General features: G+C 34.0%; 1 protein-coding gene across 1 annotated transcript in view; it reads left to right on the top strand.

Annotated features, from left to right (window-relative positions):
* LOC129942787 (myb-like protein AA) overlaps positions 1-17,680 on the top strand; it is an 89,920-nt gene extending 72,240 nt beyond the window's left edge. Inside the window, exon 3 of the mRNA XM_056051856.1 lies at positions 17,020-17,680. Within this exon, the coding sequence (XP_055907831.1) occupies positions 17,020-17,355 (336 nt within the window). The 3' untranslated portion in view covers positions 17,356-17,680. The remainder of the gene's footprint in view (positions 1-17,019) is intronic.
* The last annotated feature ends 1,707 nt before the right edge of the window (positions 17,681-19,387 follow it).

Below are 19,387 nucleotides of genomic sequence, written 5' to 3'. Positions count from 1 at the left end.
AACCAAGAATCACGCATTGGCTATACACATCAGTAATCAGATAGATTTTAATGTACGGTGTGGCAGTATGTTGAACTGCTTAAGAGAAAACTATAAACCCATATAAATTAAATAAAGTCCAACGTTCAGCTTGCCTATGTATAAGCGGATAGCTTCGCACGACCCCATCTGCGGCCCTGGACACCTTACTCTCCCTAACACCTCTTGACATATTTTCCAAACAAATAGCTTCAAGCTCTGGTATTCGCCTCAAAGCTTCGTCGCAACAACATTGCCCACTCCCTTATTCTTAGGTATTTAAACTCAATTCCAAAACACACAGACTAAACCTTCCCCCAACTGCAATTCGAAATTTCAAGATTGTGTGCTAAGAGATCTTTCTGGGAGGAAGATAAGTCAATTCATTTTTATACTGAATGTTCAAAAACAAAAGAACTGGTTGGTGGAGGTGTGTACTTTGAACGACTAAAATTAAGTCCCTCATTACGCCTTTCCAATCATTGTAGCGTGTTCAGGCGAACCTTTTGGCTATAAAAGAATCGCTACTTGTAAACTGTTGCTAATGCAAGACGCTGTGAGGAGGGCAGGTGGAGCAACATCACTATTGGCAGGTTACAAGAAACATCTGGCCAACACTGGAGTTAAAACGTTCAAGGTGATTGCTATCCCTAAGCAGATCGCATAGAAGCTCGATAATAGGTACCATAACCGGACACTATCTAATAGGAAAGCACGCCACTTGACTAGGTGTATTCTTAAATGACTTTTGCAGAAACTGTATGGACGAGGAAGAGGAGTAAACAGTTCTTCATCTTCTCTGGCGCGAAACGCAAGAATTACCTAGGAGAATTCTCCTTTATCGATCTAAATCATATCATCATAATCAGGCTCTCACTTTTCGTAAGGGACTAAAACTGATTTCATTGAGTTTAGGAGAAAACCTCAAGATTCATGTGGTATTACAATGGGCCATTTAACTGGCCTAAGTGTGTCCGTTTCCATCATGGACAGCCACTGTTACCTAACCTAACCTGGGCACACTTCGAGAAACTGAATGGAATCCTCCCGTTCTCTTACGTTTCAAAGATCCGGCCTTCCACATAGACCGCAATTTAAATTTACCATTTCATTTCTAAGCTTCACTATTATAGAAATCAGTTGAATTTTATTCATCGCAGAATTATTCATTTCCTGGAAGATTATGAAAAAGTCTGTTATAAGTTGATTTAAACAAAGACTCAGCCGCTTCCTCTTCATAATCAGCCCAATTGCACTGTTCATTAAACTTAACGAAAGCTTCATACAACTTAGTTTTATTAGATCCTACATCAAAACCATTTAAGTCCAATGGCAATTTGTATCTTTGCATATCAACTACTAGTAGGTTCTTAAATAGTTTTGAGGACTACTTTTTTACCAATCGAAATTCAGAAATCGTTAGAACTGTAAGTTCCAAAAGCTTGAAGCTAAAATACAAAACAAATACGGAATTTTTCAAAGAAGTCGATATTCTTACTTCCCCAAGCTTGTACACTCTAAAATCTTATATTAACTGCAGTGAGATATGTTGATGTTACTAAAGCAACTCTTCCAAATGATTTTATTTGTTGTCTTAGCCTTTTGCAAATTATTCCTAAAATTTGTCTTCTTCTTCCTGACTATTTAAATAGATTTTTTATTGAAAATCCATCTTTTTTAAATTTTAGAATGTTGAAAATTCAAAAGCTGACAATATTCATACATCTATTTGATTAAACTTTTTTGGCGAAAAGCAAACTTAACAGCAAGATCATCATTGAATAGTAGTATTTTCATTTGTACATCCGCAAAGAAAACTGCAAGAGGCCGGCCGGCCGTCTAAGAAAAATTAAAATAATTTAGGACTCAGAGTACATCCCTGTCTTACTCCTGATGTGGTTTCAAACTAATCCGATAGCTTAGTTCTGTTATGTACTACAGCTTGTGTACTCTTTCCAGTAGATAACGTTCAAACTCCGATCATACTTCAAATTGAAAGAATCTCCTTTTGCTTTCGACATAGAAATTATATGACAATTATTGAATTCGTAAACAATTTGGAACTCATCTTCCACCACTTTTTTTCTTATCTAATGAGAAGCAATGGTTGATCCAGAGTTGAGGCGTTCGTAGAGGTTAACCCCCCTTGTGGGAGATAACTAGTTTTTATTTTTGTAGGAATTCCCTTCAATTCAAAACTTATCGTATTGAGTTAATGGATAACCCCAATGTAATGTTTGTTATTTTTATTTTACTATAAAATTCAAATTCAGGCCTATTCCAAAAACATAGCACAAATTCATCAAATTTTGACCAATTCATGATCCAGGGGAGGGGCATATGAGCCATAAAGCTTATACAATTAAGTTGTATGAGTAAACATTTCATCTAAAGATTTTTAATAATTTAACGAGATTCGCCAAAAAGTGGTTTGCTGTCAAAAACAATTAAATTCTTTGTAGCTTTAGTAATACTTTAAATTATTTTCATAATGATTGTTTCTAGGAAAAGATCCCGTTTTTAAAAAGAAATCTTGAGATAAGAGATCGTCCATTTTATATTAAGTTGCCTTTAAATTCAGCCTTTAAATCCATCTTATTTTATTAATGGACATTAGTGAACATTGTAGTGATTTTTACTTGGGACATATAGGAACTTTAGTACTGTTAGGATGGTTAGTGCGTTGGACTGTCATGCGAGAGGACTTGGGTTCGATCCCTGCCAATGCCAGCTAAAAGTAACTCTACGGACTGTTTGGCCACCTAATATTATATTTTTTCGTAGAAATTTCGAACTCGAGCTTTTAATCAAACATGACATTACAATGTTAGAAAAGCCGAAAAAAGTTGGTCCCCCGATTAAGTCCGAAAAGCATAATTTTCTTATTGCTCCAGGAGGAGCCCTCTCATACAACCGTTATTTTGTTTTTAAGTTTTCTGAACAACTAATTCCGATTTCAATAATTTTTTCCTGATGTGCAAGCTTTTGTTGAAGATGAAATAATCAAATTGATGATGATTTTTGTTTATTGAAAAAAAAAATATTATTTTTTTTCTACAGAACTCAATATCTCAGAAAGGGATTAACAAGTTCTATCGCCCGGTCGTGCATTTTATTTGGTTCAAAATTGATTTTCTGTTGATTAAAAGACGTTTAAGATTTTAAAAAATTAAAGAAATCTACTTTTTGAAGTGAATTTGCTTTAGATCTTCTAGAACCGAGATTTAAACATGAATTACAAGAATGTTAATGTCCCAAAAACAGCTCAAGTGACACTTTTTTTTAAACTATTGGATAATTCAAAAACACAATGCATGGTTCATATCTATTATAATGAAATCATTTTTAGAAATTATGTATACTTAAATGCATCTATTTCCTAAAATCCAAGAACCAACTATTTTCCTCTCTACAGTTTTTAAGTTTTGTTGACTCCTTTAAGATCAAAATATTTTCTGCCACCAGCTCCGATGTACGAGTAAGCAGACTGATAGCTATAATAATAATAGACTGATCGAAAAACTACGTCGAAAAATAGCCAAATTATAAATATCAGGGTTTTTGAATTTTTGTAGCATTTATCGCATTAGTGGAAATGGCAAAAAAAACGTTTTAAAATACGTGAAATCTTAAACAAAGCATATTTAGAAAACTGTTAGAATCTTGGAATGTTTTCATTAGGAGTCCCCCCGCCACCGATTAAAAGTCTGGGTATAACTTTGAGTGGAGTCCGTAACTACGCTGTTGTTATTTTGATCATTTGACGTCCAAAATATGTGTCCAGCCCAATACTATTTAAGTTTTCTGATTTTTCTGAAAATCGTCTTCAAATTTTTTATGTGTTTTTAAATCTTCGTGTATAATCTGTTAAGATAACCTCTCGTTAAGAACCAACCTTTCCATGATTGGCAGTAAATGTTTAAACTGGAAGAACCGTTGAGTCAAAAAGTTATTTCCTTGTTTGAGTTGAGATGTTTGCATCCTGCATATTCCCACTTACCAAAACTGTTTACCTTTTTCATACCTTTAACGGCGAATGTTATTATTTTTTCAAAATAGTTATAGTCTTCCTTGCAATCTTAGGTCATACCGTCTACTTTCATTTTAGAGTGATTGTCATTACACAATATTTTGGTGGATACGCTGACTTTCTTAAATTCCCAAAAAAGTTTGTTTAGCATAGTTTGTTATTCATTTTTGGGTTTGGCGATTAATATATCATTCAGGATGTTTTCGATTTAATAAATATTTACTATTTATTTTTGCTTTTAACTTACGAAAAAAATCATCCAAGATTGTGGAAAGTGTCGTATGAAATATTGGCCCAATAATTTCCATTCTTTTGAATCCAATTTTATTATTATGCGTTTTTTGCAGGATACGAATAATTGTTGGTCCCACAACGTGTTTAATTAACGCTTGTCAAGTAAATATTTGTTCAACTGTGTCGAATGTTTTTGCTCCTTAAATTTGTATTTGATCAGGCTCATTGTTTGAAGATGATCCATTGTTGACAACCCAGCTCTGAATCCAATGTGTCTCAATGGTTGTATAATTCTAGGCTTCATTTCATGTTGTTCAAAGTTTAAACTTGACATAAACCAAAGTTAATTTTAAAATCATTTGATAGGGTTTGGGATTAGTCTCTCTTATCGAAAATGCTCGCTTTCGGTTCTCATGAATCCTTACTTCATTGGATTAGAAATTACCTTTCGTTCAATACAAGTAGTATTGGATGGATTCAAGTCTGAAAACCATGAATTAAATACTGGTGTGCCCCAGGGCTCTGTTCTATCTCCAAAACTTTTTCTCATTTTTATTAATGATCTCCTGTCTGCAACATCTAATCGAATACATTGTTTCGCTGACGATAGTACTCTTAGCTTTTCATATTCGTTTTCAGACTCACATCCCTCTTTTTCGGATGTGGAACTCCAACGACAAAATATGATAAGCTCATTAAATTTCGACCTTAACAGCATTGTTTAATGGAGATTAAAAAACCGCGTCCAAAGCTTGAGTATAACTCACATCTCTGGGCTGGTTCTCCTTTAACTTACTTAAGTTCCATTACTTCGCTTGAACATTTTCGTAAGGTTTCTTGCCTGACCCTTTTTTACCGTTATTTTAACGGTTCTCCTTTTAAACCATCTCTCCTTTTCCTAGTGCTGACATTGGTCTGCATAATAAGGGTAGTAATATTTCCTTGAATGTGTGTTTTTTATAAAAAGTTGAGTAGTTTACTATTTCAAGTTGAACCTCTGGTTAAGCCTTATTTCGGTTTTTTAGAGGTGTAGAACTTTAAGTTAGCGACTTAATTTAAATGGCTACCATTTTGTAGGCTGATGAGAAATTTATTAACTTCCGAAAAGAAGTTATTGAGTCGAAATACAGTTCTTTTAGATTGTCAAATAATTTAAGAACGGAAATTCTTTAAAAAAAAAAATTGATATGTTACTTGTATCTAATGGTCTTTCGCTCATATAAAAGACTTTTAGCTTGAAGTTATACTCTACTTTTCCTGGTGAACACCCATTATTTCCAACTCTCTAGATATAGAGTGTTTATAAAAATAGCAGTGCTTTTGATTTTATAATTAAAAAGTGTTAAAAATTCAATTTTTTAAATTTCAGTAAGTAAATATTATACTATATAAAGTTTTTAAGTATTTGTACCATACTAGCATATAAAAAATTAATAAATATTACCTCAAAAATAAACAATCGGACGGTCAAGACACTGCACCGAAGAAATTCAAAAACTGCGTTTGGAGGGAGAAACCTACCAAAATATTTAAGACTTCCTAGGCTGCTCAGCAAAAATGGTCAGTAACGCCTTTAAATGGCAAAATAAACCGAAAATCGCGAGGTCAAAAAGGATGACTACTGAAAGAACTGACAGAAAAATTGTTCAGTTAGCAAAACAGAACCTTTTCATAGGCTCTAGGAAAATAAGAAATGGACCTCAACTGTCTGTTAGCGCTGTCACAATACGAAGACGTCATAAGAGAGAAGCCACCAACCCGAAGTCCATGCAAGGTACCATTCTTGACGAAAAGGCATGTGGCAAAGACAATGGAGTTTGTTAAAGCACATAAAGATTGGGCAAAAGAGAAATGGAGGAATGTTCTGTGAAGCGATGAAAGCAAAGTCGTCCTTTTTGGGTAAAAGGGTCATCGAAAATATGTGAGAAGACCCTAAAATGCAGCATACTATCCACGGTACACTATAGAAACAGTGAAGCATGGTGGAGGAAAAATTATGATATGAGCTTGCTTTTCATATTACGGGGCCGGGCCTATTTATCTCATGGGGGTTATAAGGGATGCAACCGAGTATGTGAACATTCTCGAGGAGGTTATGTTACTCTATGCTGATGAGGAAATGCCATTGGTTTAGGTATAGCAACATGACTATGACCCAAAGCATACGTCAAAAAAGGCAAAACCATGGTTTGCGCTGAAGAAGTTATCCGTTATGGAGTGACCCGCTCAATCATTTGTGGGGGGATGTTAAGAACGCAGTTCATAAAGCAAAACCCAAGAACTCGAAACATTTGTGGGAAGCAGTGTGTGAGTCGTGGAACGCAATACCAGTCGAGAGGTGTCAGGTTTTAGTGGACTTGATACCTGGTAGATGCGAAGCATCATAAAAAACAATGGTTATGCAACAAAGTACTAATTGTTAGCTAACATTATTTGTTTGTTATTAGAAGTTTAATGAAATATTTTGTAACGTTGATATTGAAGGCCTCTTTGTTTTAAATATTTGGAGAGAGAGAGAAAACACCCTTTTAAAAATATTTTATTAACTTATGTATTTTCTGAAAAATTCAAATATTTAAAGTAAAAGAACCTAAATTACAGAAAAAATACCATACAATTTAATTATAATTGAAATAAAATACGTGGAGTTTTTAAATAAACTTTTTAAATATTCATATGTAAGTCTAAGTACAAAAAAATAAGTGTTTCTGAATTTTATTGAGATTTCAAAAAAAAACAATGAGACACAAAAACCGATTGGAACCCAAATTGAACTATTTAACCTGAACTCAACTAAGATAACAAAAACCATCACTTTCAGAAAATGGAGTTCATTGAACTCTAAAAAAAAAGCCCACACAATTAAAAAATTCATGTGTACAACATTTCGTTATCAAGTATTCGGACACTTTTCTACCTTTTTATATCCATTTCATCATCATCATCATTTCAAACTCTCTATTGAACCAATTTCCTGCCAAACAATGACCATTGAACAATAATTGGTATCCGCATCCGGTACTTACGTAAAAGCTATATAGATATAGGTACCATTTGCGTTTACATCAACTAACTACATATACCTATAGAAGGCTATAGAAAGTTCTATATTAAAAAAAGAAGAGATATTCACGCGGTTGGTCAGCTGCTGTTGGCCGTGCCGTATGCGGTGTAGGTATATTTCCACGTGGCTATCATCATGACCCCAATTAACCAAAAAAGGCCTCTGAATTTCAAGCTATTATTTTTTTGAATTTTTTCATTTATAAAACGAGAAAAAAACAGAACTTTCAAGTCCACTCACACTCTACAATATTCCACTTCTCACACAGTTCTGAGATAAATACTCAAAACAAAGGGGGCATTACTCAAAGTATTAACTTACAATTAATTCATTTTACCCCAAATTGGATTTCAGTTTATTAAAAAAAATAAAGAAGTTGAAGTTTTTCAAAAATAAAGGACGAAAAAAACACCATCACCTGCCCACGTAGTCGTCCGTCGCGTTGCCCGTCGCGTCGTCGTCCGTAGTCTCTCGTTCTCATTTCGAGGTAATTTTTGTTTGTTCCTCTATATGTACCTTCAACACAGCATCACAGCCGGAAACCCGGAAAGTTTTTATTTTCCACAGTTCGCGTATTTCAATTTTCTACATTTTTTCTGTATTTATTTTTGAAAAGCTGAAATTCATCGGAAATCAGGGAAATTTTTCGTGTCCTCTTGTGCGGATGCAGAATACCTACAAAACTTGGCGCTCACACTTCCCGAACATATCCATAAAGTGCCTACAGACTTTGGGCATAAATAACACGTAAATCCAGAATGCACTAAAATCAAGTGTAAGGGGGAAGAAAACTTTTAGTGTAACGAGAATGTTGTGTGGATATGCTGTCAAGTCTTTTGCTGCGAATAAAGTAAAAATATTTACAAAATTTGACATTTCAGGTGAATAGTTGACAGCTATGAAGTGACATATAATTTCGAATTTCAATGAATTATGAACCCTAATAGTTGGTTTGTGCAACAAATCCTGTATTTCAGAATTAACTTGACAGTTCAAAGACAAAAATTTGCTATCCACCAATTTCGAAATTCGAACTTCGAATTGCAAATTTTTTGTAGATTTTGACATATCACTCTTTTGAGTTGCTCTTCGTTTTAACAATCAAATTTTTACGATGTTTAATTGTTAATTTAAATTTGACAGTGTGTTGGTTTTTCAGAATTAGTGGATTTTTTCAATTGACTTGACAATTTGTAAAACCATAAATTTGTTGGCCACCAATTTTGATTTTCGAAATGCAAATGGTTTGTGAATGTTGACACTTTATTGTGTTGTTTCATCGAAGATGCAAACTTTTATTTACGTTTTGTTATTGTAAATTTACATTTGACAGTTTGTTGGTTTGTATAGTTTTCAGAGTAATCGGATTTTTCAATTCACTTTATGACAAAAATTTGCTGGCCACTGATTTCGAATTTCATGGATTTTGACATATGTATCACTCTTTTAAGTGTTTCATCAAAGTTGGAAACTCTAACTGTTATTCACGTTTTGTTCTTGTAATTTTACAATTTGTTACTTTGTGAAACTAATCAGAATTGTTAGAATACACAATTGACTTGACAGTTCATAGACAAACATTTCCTGGCCACCAATTTCGAACTTTCAATTAAAAATGATGTTTGAATTTTGATTTTTTAACCTTCCGAGTGTTACATTGAAGTTGTAATCTTTTTGACAGTTTTTTGATTTCTATTGTTCTACCAGTTTTCCAGTGTTTCAAAATTGTTAGATTCGACAATTGGCTTTGAAGTTCATAGACAAAAATTTGCTTGTAACCAAATTCGATTTTATAGCTTCGAATTGCAAATCGTGTGTGAATTTTGACATATCACTGTTTTAAGTGTTTCAACAAAGTAGTAAACTGGTATTCATGTTTAGTTTTTGTAAAATCATATTTAATAGTCTTTTTTTGGTTTTTGGAACAAGTTTGACAGTTCATGGACACAAATTTACTATCCAACAATTTCGAATTTCGAACATCGAATTCAAAATAGTGGAAAGCTGTTGTACACGTACTGTTCTTGTAAATTTACATTTGATAGTGTGTAAATAATGTTTGTTGCGAACGAAATGCTAATCGCAAATAATTGCACACTTTGACATTTCATAAATATGACTGGTTGCATGACAACTGCGAGTGATTTAAAGTTTGAACGAACGCTCATAGTTTGTAAAACGTTTCTATTTATTTCCGAATTCTGCTTTCGATGGTTTCAAGAACGGTGTTGGCTTGAAATTTATAACTATATTTTCACTGGTTTGTCTATTTGTTGTGTATTGAAAATGTTCAACTGACAGTTTACCAAAAATATTTTGTTAGTCACAATATCGAATAACAGGGTGTGAGTGATAACGAATTTTGACATTTTATTCAATTGGGAATTCAATATGGATTTTTGTATTCACTGGTCTCAGCAACGCGCCCTCTTGCTGGGAATTTATGGATTTGCATTTGACAGTTTGCAGCTATATTCGAATTGTGAGTTTTGACATTTTATTCACAGGATTTTTTTTGTATTACTTGAACAAAATTATTGCTGTTCCCAGGTGTCACTTTAAAATTTATATAAAAGTTGCAATTGTGAAAAATTTGACACCTTTCTCCAAAGTGTCGCTTAATTTATTTTATTGCATGGATGCATAAACTTCCTTTAAGGTTTACATACACCATTACCAATACATTGTATTCCAGTATTGGATTGAAAGCTAAAAAATAAATTTGAATCAATTTTCTCTGGCAGTGTTTTTGTTGTGTTGTTGAGAGAATTGTTTATTTTTTTTTTTGAATTTTCATTTCGTTTTATATTAATTTTATTTTATTTTGTGTAACGTTTTTTTTAATTTGATATTTTACTGCGTGTCTGTGTATGTGTTTGCAGTAGTTTTTTTTGTATGTCACTTAAAGAAAAACAGCAACAAAACCTATTGATATGTTTCGAATATAACAGACTTTATGTCCTGCCTATATCACGTACTCGTCAGTTGGTCGGTCGGTGGACAATATTTTTTATTTATTTTGCATTTTGTTGATTGTTGTCTGCAATAAATTAAATATTTTATTCAATTTATTGGAATGTCATGTCAGGAATTTTTGCCTGTTGTTGTGAGTAGAAAGAATTTTGATCAGGATACTGTAGAGTATATGTATACCACTTAATGAGGAACAGAAAGTTTGATGTGAGGTTTTAATGAGTATAAAAGGTTTCTGTTTTCTTTTGTTTTTCCAATGTGTGTACATATGTATGTATGTATGTAGTTATTTGATGGAGATATCCAATTGAATTAAAAAAGTATTAAATAGTGATGAAAAAATAATAAAAATACATTTTTAGTTTGAAGGATTAATTAATTGCCTTTTCATAAAACTTGGGCTAACTTTGTTGAATGAAATTATTTAAATAAAGTGGAAATAAATCAATTTAAAAAAATGGAAATGTTACCTTCACACCTAAACTAACAATACTTACTTACTTAAGGTGGCGCTACAGTCCTTGTGAACTAGGGCCTCACCCTAAACTAACAATATTATAAGTTAATCTTGTCTAAAAATGACATAAGGTTCACTTAGGCGTATACTTATTTTTGTAGGTATTTGCAAATTATTTTTGGTCTTCAAATTTTATTGTATGGCTAAGCCGTAGTATGTGTAGTGGTATAATGCTCCGATTTGACCAGCGACATTTGCTTTGTCCACGTGGTAAAAAGAATGAAAATAGCAGTTAGACATTTTCCAGGAGCAAGTATAAATGAGCAATTTGGTGACCTTTCCACGATCAAAAGAAATAAAGGCGAACCGAAAGAAACGCTGTTAAAGTGAAGAAGGAGGGCTTTTTAAGGCACAGGGAAGTGTTTGTTGTATGCTTTATTAATTATCATATTGAAATTAACTTTAATATTGAATTGAAGCCTTTAGAACTGGAATGGTAAATCTATACGAATTATAGCGATTAGAGGATTAATTAAATTTTCGACCTTTTGAACGCCACAAGTTAAACATTAGCACTAATGTTGTTAAAACAGAATATCTGATTATAGGTGTTACCAGCGGATCTGTTCCACAAGCTTAAAATACTCTCCAGTCATTGTATTGCTCCGTTGGAAAGGGAAAGACAGACAAACAAGCAAACTAACTTTTCATAATATTAGTATCGATTTTATCAATAAGTAATATTAAACTGAGAGAAAATAGTTGGAAACAATGTTCGACGGCGGAGAAGATGTACAAAATGCTAAAATTCACTAACGCCTAGAAAAGTTTCAAGATTTTGCAGAATTGACCCAAAATCAAAAATTAGGAAGACATTGAACATTTGAAGCTTAAACAAAAAAACATCTAATCAAAAACGTGGTAGTAAAATCAGTTTTCCTTACTTTTTTCCAAAATTTTATTTTGTTATCTAAATGGGAAAATATTGAAATTAATATAGTAGCGTAAGCGTACGAAAACTAAAGCAAAAAAATTGTTTTAAATTTTAGTGTTAATTATGTCTCATTTCTATAATAAGTCTGACTTTGGCTTAACTTTTATAAAGTGAACATAACCGTTTTTAGTTTTTGGTCAAAAAAATGTATCGTTTTTTTTTATAAAATAGGGTAAATTTTATCAAACTTAAAGATAACTCATGGTTTGATTCGGGATGTGAAGAGGTTATTGGGATCAAGATGTAAGTTTCTGGATTTTTAAAGCCAACCCTACTGAGAAAAACCGGAACAAGTTCAAACAAGCTAGAAAGACTTGTAACAGACATATTCGACGCATTAAATGTTTGCATGACCAGAAGTTACGACAAAAAATACTACATGTCCCAAAGTTAGTACAATTTTCTGGTCATTTGTAAAAAACGTTCCTACGATCGTTTCCAATCACACTTTATTTGTAAGCTCGATTGATAAAGCCAATTTGCTTGCAGCACAGTTTGCTGTTAATTCGATGCTGCCAATGGGTGACATGACTCCTGCTGTACTTGAAAATGTAAACTATTCCATGGGACAAATCTTCTTTCGCATTCGCGCAGTTGCAAGAGTTCTAAAAGACCTTGACATTCACAAATCCGCTGGTCCGGATAGTATCCCTGTTTTATTTTGAATAGGTGTTCTTCAACGCTGGCAAAACCACTGCGTAAGCTTTTTCATTTATAATATGTTACAGGGCTCTTTCCAAGTGGATGGAAAACTGCATTTGTCCATCCTGTCCCTAAAAATGCGAATCTTACTCACCCTCTCACTATCGTCAAATTGCACTTACGTCCCTTCTTTCCAAGGTTATGGAAACGCTGATTAATTTTCAGCCTAAGAACTATCTTGAAGGACGAAAGCTTCCTAATGACCGGCAGTATTGCTCCCGTTCCAATAGGTCCACCGGTTTATCTCATAGTTTATTTCACCGAACAGTGGAACAAATCTTTCCATCGTTTTGGAGAAAGTAAGATTATTGCACTTGATATTTCAAAAGCATTTGATAGAGTTTGGCATCAAGCTATCTTATCGAAAATGCGTGCTTTTGGTATCGATGAATCTCTTCTTTGTTTTGTTAAAAATTACCTTTTGGACAATTGAATTCAAATAGTATTGGACGGGTTAAAATCTGGTATTCACAAAATAAGCTCTGGTGTGCCCCAGGGCTCCATTTTGTCTCCGACGTACTTCCTTATTTTTATGAAAATTTTTTTTCTGAAACTTGTAACCCACTAAATTAATTCAAAGATAACACAACCATTAGCTTTTTATATTCGTTCTTAGATTCTCATCCTTGTTGTTCGGATGTGAGCTACCAACGGAAAGGTATGATAAGCTTATTAAAACCTAATGCCACTATCCATGTGTGGTACTTGCATCGAGGAGACTAAACAACTATCAGTAATAGGTATGTGCATCACAAATCACTTGTTGTGGAGTGACAACGCCAAAAATGCTGCTAAGTTTTCATTGACGATGCAAGAAGTTTTTTACCCCTTCTGATCTGGCTATAATTAATAAAGCTTCAATTCCTCAAAAACTCGAATATAACTCTTATATTTGAGCTGGTATCCGATAACGTACTTGAGTCTTCTAGATAGAATTAAAAAAAATCTCTAAAATTGATTGGAGATCGTTCTCTTCGGAGACATTTGCTTCTCTTGAAAACCGCCGCAAGGTCTCATGCCTTTCATTATTGTATTGATATTTTTATAAACATTATTCTATTAAAATAGCCAGTTGCATTCCTCCCCTTAAACAATTACACCGTAATACCCGTACTGTTAGAAAAGCTCATCAGTTTACCCTTGAGACCAATTTCAGATCTACTGCTATGCACCGAGGTTCTTTCTATAGCCACACTGCACGAATGTTGAATGTTTTTCTAAGCTTAATATTTCCGATTAAAATGTGCAGACATTCAAAAACAATATGCATCGGTTTCTCCTTTCTAATCCTATCCTCCTTTCTTAATTGCTCGCATTGTGCTTAATCATTATAAGGGCATTCATAAACCCTTTAGTGCGCGCGCAATATAAAAAAAATTAAAAAAGGCTGATATCGTTCTCCAATTCAAAAACTCTACATTTGACGTTGTTATGTTTATTTCCAAAGGAGAAAAATTCAATACACTTTTTTTATAATTTACAAGCACTTAAGGGGTTATTAATACCCTTTACGTGTTTATTACCAAACACAGTTAGAAAAATAGGGAAGTATTTAAGAGGAGATACCGGTGCACATTGGTCTTAAATTTTTGAATAACCAAATGGGAGGAAAAAACAGATTTGGAAAAAGCATTCCACATTCTGGATGTGTGGTTAAAAAGAGAATCTCTATACTTGACGGTACGTCCAAAGTTAAGTTCAAGGGTATACTGATGTGCATTCCTGGAAGTGCAAGTATTATGATTGAATTATTTTAATGACAGACATAACACTTTGCGATGGTGTTCAAGAGAAGCAAATGTCTCGGAGAGAGAACGATCTCCTATCATTTTTAGAGCTCTTCTTTCACTTCTATCCAGAAGACTTAGATAATTCTGGCTTCAGCCCCAATATGAGAGTTGTATTTGAATTTAGGACGAATAAAATCCTTGAAAATTATTAGAAGGGGTAAATTATGCATCGGTGGAGAAGACCTAAACACTCCGCAGCATTTTTGGCGATGTCAAATATGTGATCACTCCACAATAAGATAGTTCTTCAATCCCCTCGATTCAAGAACCACTTATGTATAGTGGCATTGGGGGAGGGTTACGCTTTTGTGACAGTAGACAGCATTGAGTTTTCGAAGCTTTCAATTCTACTCGGTTTTTGAATACCCATTGACCAATGCTGTCAAGATCAGAATTTAATGAGCTAATCATACGCTGCTGTTGGTGATCCACATCTGAAGAACAAGGATGAGAATCTAAAAACGAAGGTACTGTCATCAGGGAAACAATGTTGTGGGTTACAAGTTTTAGACAAAAGATCATTTATGAATATAAGGAATAGAGTAGGTGACAAAAGGGAGCCCTGGGGCACACCAGCGTTTATTTTGTGGATATCAGATTTGAACTCGTCCAAAACATTTTGTTCTGAACGGTTCGCAAGAAAATTTCTAATCCAACGAAGAAAAGATTCGTCGATACCGAAAGAACGCATTTTCGATAAAAGAGGCATTCTATCAAATGCTTTTGAAATATCAAGTGCAATAATCTTACTTTCTCCAAAACGATGGAAACGTTTGTTCCACTGTTCGGTGAGATAAACTATGAGATAAACCGGTGAACCTATTGGAACGGAAGCAATACTGCCTTTCATTAAGAAGCTTCCGTCCTTCAAGATATTTCTTTAGCTGATAACTGATCAGAGTTTCCACCACCCTGGAAAGAAGGGACTTAAGTGCAATTTGACGATAGTTTGAGGGGGTTGAGGAGGATTCGCCTTTTTAGGGATAGGCTGGACAAATGCAGTTTTCCATCCACTCGGAAAAAGACCAGTAGAATAGGACAGATGGAAAAGCTCACGCAGTGGTTTTTGCCAGCGTTGAAGAACACCTATTCAAAATAAAACAGGGATACTATCCGGGCCAGCGGATTTGTGAATGTCAAGGTCTTTCAGAACTCTTGCAACTGCGCGAATGCGATAGAAGATTTGTCCCATGGAATAGTTTACATTTTCAAGTACAGGAGGAGTCATTTCACTCATTTTCAGCATCGAGTAACAGCAAACTGTGCTGCAAGCAAATTGGCTTTATCAATCGACCTTAGAAAAGGAGTGTCATTGGAAACGAGCGTAGGAACTGACGATGACGTAGTATTGCGCACATTTTTTTCAAATGACCAGAAATTTGTACTACCTTTGGGACTCTGTAGTATTTTTTGCCGTAATTTCTGGTCATGCAAAAATTGAAGACGTAGAATATGTCTGTTACAAATCTTTCTAGCTTGTTTGAAATTGTTCCGGTTTTTCTCAGTAGGGTTGGCTTTATAAATCCGGAAACTTAAATCATTTGCATACAATTGTCCATGACCAGTTCGAGTATTTTCGGTTGTATGTCTTCGATAACTTGACAAATTCTATCTCAAGGTCCTTGAATAAAAATCGAAGAAAAAACTCTAAAAGTCAAAGAGAGTCAGTGACAAAATTTGAAAACCTCTTCGACACATAAAGCGTTCTGAAAAGTTTTCTTGCAAAATTTCAATTGTTTCGTTGCATGAAGGACACTTATCGCAATAGTGTAGTATATTCTTATAATTTATATAATTTAAATACGTTGTGTTGAATGTACATTGTCAAATTTAAAAAGATGACAAGTTTAAATTTACATCTGCCTAAAAAGCCGGCATTTTAAAATAATACCATTTATTGGAAAATTATATATAAAGACAATTATTAGATGCAACTATCATGTACAATTCATATTTTCAAACTAAGAAGTTGGAAATAAATTTGTCCTTCTTGGTATTGTTTTACATATGTCATCAGCATCACATACCAAATCATTATATGTTTGATCAAAAGGGACCAATTATATCTCAAAAGGGTAAAATTCAACTAAAAAATGTTACAGAAATTCGATATTATTTGCCAAAGGGTATTCTAATTTATTTATACTAAACAGAAATAATTGAAGATATGGGAATATGGCCAAAAGGAAACAAATCATCAATTGTTTTGTCCTCTGGCTTTTCTTTCTTTGCTCAAGCTCACTTGTCTCACCCAACATACACAACATACATAGGATCAGGTACAAAATATGTAACATGCACCCAAACCCGTCCTTACCAATAAAAACGAAAAAAAGGAAGAAGTTTAAACTAACCGGGTGCAGCGAACGACATCTATGAAGTTTCTTTTATTTTTCTTTTAATTTTATTATGCTCATAAATTTGAAAGCATCCTTAATATGGAATGTGCTGTGACATCCTTTATTTTAATGCCATAAATTCTACAATTTCCCATTTTCAGTCATACATATATAAATATATTCTATATATTTCTTTTCTTTTTTGTTAATTTGTGTGTATTTTTTTTCTTTGTATATTTTTCGGTCGACTTTTTTTGGAATTGCTATAAAATGCACACTTTTGGACGACGACGACGATGTACTTGCTACCCTATGCTGCTTTTGGTGATGATCCTGTTACTGCTGCTGCTGGGTTACAACACACACTCACACATCCTTATATCTACATACATGTTCCTCTGGCTATGGAACACTGCAGGTTGGAACGGCTCTTTTAATTATTTATTCAACATTTGCGGCAATTTATTACTCGAAAGTTAATCCCTTGGTAAGCGACTACGACTATGTCGACTATCTCGGTGGTGGACGTTCCCTGTCGGACGATTCGGATTTTGTTGATATGGATGCACCAATAGCGGTGGGCGCTGGAGGTCCTAGTGCTGCTGAAACAACACAACCAGAGGGTGTCTCTAGCAGTAGACAACACCAACAACAACGGGAAGCTAGTGCAGGTTGGATTGGTTGGTTACCACATGCAGGACACACGTTGCGATTTATCCTCGAATCGATAGATAAAGTATATAATGAGGAATAAATACAAAAAAGGACAAACAGGATAAAAGGCACCACAATCGAGTTCCTCGTGGAAAATATACAAATACAAAACTTTATTCCTAAGCATTGTGCTCTTGGGAATTAGAATCACCATCATGGACATTTAAGTATTTTAGTATATATCCTTTAACAACTTTGGTTTGGAACACAACTTACCTATGCGAGAGCCAACTGGAATTTACATTATTTTGTTTAGGAATAATGCTACAATACAACAATACAACATGAGATATATTTAGACTTATAGACACATTCATAACGTTGTTAAGGCCACGAGGAATGAGATAGTCTTGCATGTTTTTAAGGTTTATGCAAATTATTTCATGAGAATAAAAGATACTAATAATTATAGATGTTGACATTTTTAGTCTGTTTTATTTTATACTTAAAATCTAAACAGATAATATAACGTAAATATTGAGATGTGCTTTCAGTTTAAGGTGAGTACCTTCGAATTCTAAATGTTGCACTTTCTTAAAACAATTGTTTTGGACCTATTCTTGAATTTTTGGACAAAATTTGTTCAACATTTCAAAAGATATTGGCAAAATCAAACAAATAATTATTTCGAAAATTGTTTTATTTATTACTCCATTGACGTTACTACCATGAAGCTTCGAGCTTAAAACCCCTCAGCTTTTTGGCTTTAGTGTCAAACTTAATATTTGTTTTTCTTTTAAACAACGAAAACTTGTTTTCTCTTTCTTTTATTAACATATTATGATAGCTGTGTCTTGTAGCAGAAAAAAAAATCAAGACCGTCCCTAGACGGTCTTGCCGGCTAATTTGTAAAATGTGCTCGTCTTTTGTTTAGTTCTTGTTTTCTGTCTTTTGTGTTAAAAAAAACATGATTGTCTAAATAATATTGGTATATTTTATGATAAAATTAAATTATTATGTATTAGATGGATCTCTGAAAACGAAAAATTGACTGATGACCAAGTGGCCTAATTCATCTATTCTGTAGTAGCTGATGATATAGTAGCAATGACACGATTTGTGATCCTGACTTCGTTTTTGATAACAGTGCGCCAGATAACTTTAGTGACATATCAGAAAATGATGGACAACGGACGCTTTTGAGAAAGCTATGCGTCTGAACCTAAGCGAAATAATATCCAGCAGCTTCTTCAACTTTTATTGTTGATTCTGAAGAACTGGAGCCATGTACTTCTTCTGGCATTTAAAAGTCTGTCGTGAAATCATTCAAAAGGCCGAGATCACCCCTACCGTCAATTGAGGCTGCTGGGCCAACAATTCAGCCTTATTCTGGTACCCTTAGTACGATAACTAAGGACCAAAATATCTGTCAAAATTAGTCTAGCGCAAATGATCAATGCGTCTCCACGTCAATGCAGTTGCATTTCGTGGGAATGCATCACTGCCATTGAGTGTAAGAAACTTCAAAACGCCAATGGAATTATTCAATTGGTTTTTTACGGACGAAACAATTGACTTCATAACTGACGGAAAACATAAACTTTTGGCTTCAAAACTTCTGTAGGAGAAATAAGAAATAATAATTGGTATAATGATGTACATGTCGATATACCGGTATCATAATATGGAGAGCTACTGGGGAAAAAATGATTTTCCTTCCATTCAAAAGTGCATGCGGGGTAAAACGATTAGCTGCAATGAAGAGATTTGTATGTTTCCATGATGAATTCCAAAGAAAAAAAAAGGTGACCCTGGCCTTGACCGTTTGTTTCGAATTCGTGCTCTTGTAAACAAACTAAACGAACGGTTCGATTCTGTTCAAAAAACAGCAAGACTTTGAGTTGACGAACAAATGTGCATCACCAAGACGTTACACCATCTTCGTCAATATATGCCCAAAAAGCTGCACATTTGTGGTGTTAAATCCAATCTTGTTGTTCGGTTATCAGAAAAAATTCCTGAGTTTTGTAACCACATAATTTACTTCGATAACTTTTACACATCGCTACGCCTCTTAGTCTATTTACGGGCACGATGAATCTTCAGCTTACAGTGAGAGGTGATTTTGTATT

This window comes from Eupeodes corollae, chromosome 1 (genome assembly GCF_945859685.1).
Source record: "Eupeodes corollae chromosome 1, idEupCoro1.1, whole genome shotgun sequence".
In the NCBI taxonomy this organism is placed as follows: Eukaryota; Metazoa; Arthropoda; class Insecta; order Diptera; family Syrphidae; genus Eupeodes; species Eupeodes corollae.
The sequence above is the reverse complement of the archived record's forward strand: the minus strand, read 5'-3'. Positions and strand labels throughout refer to the sequence as shown.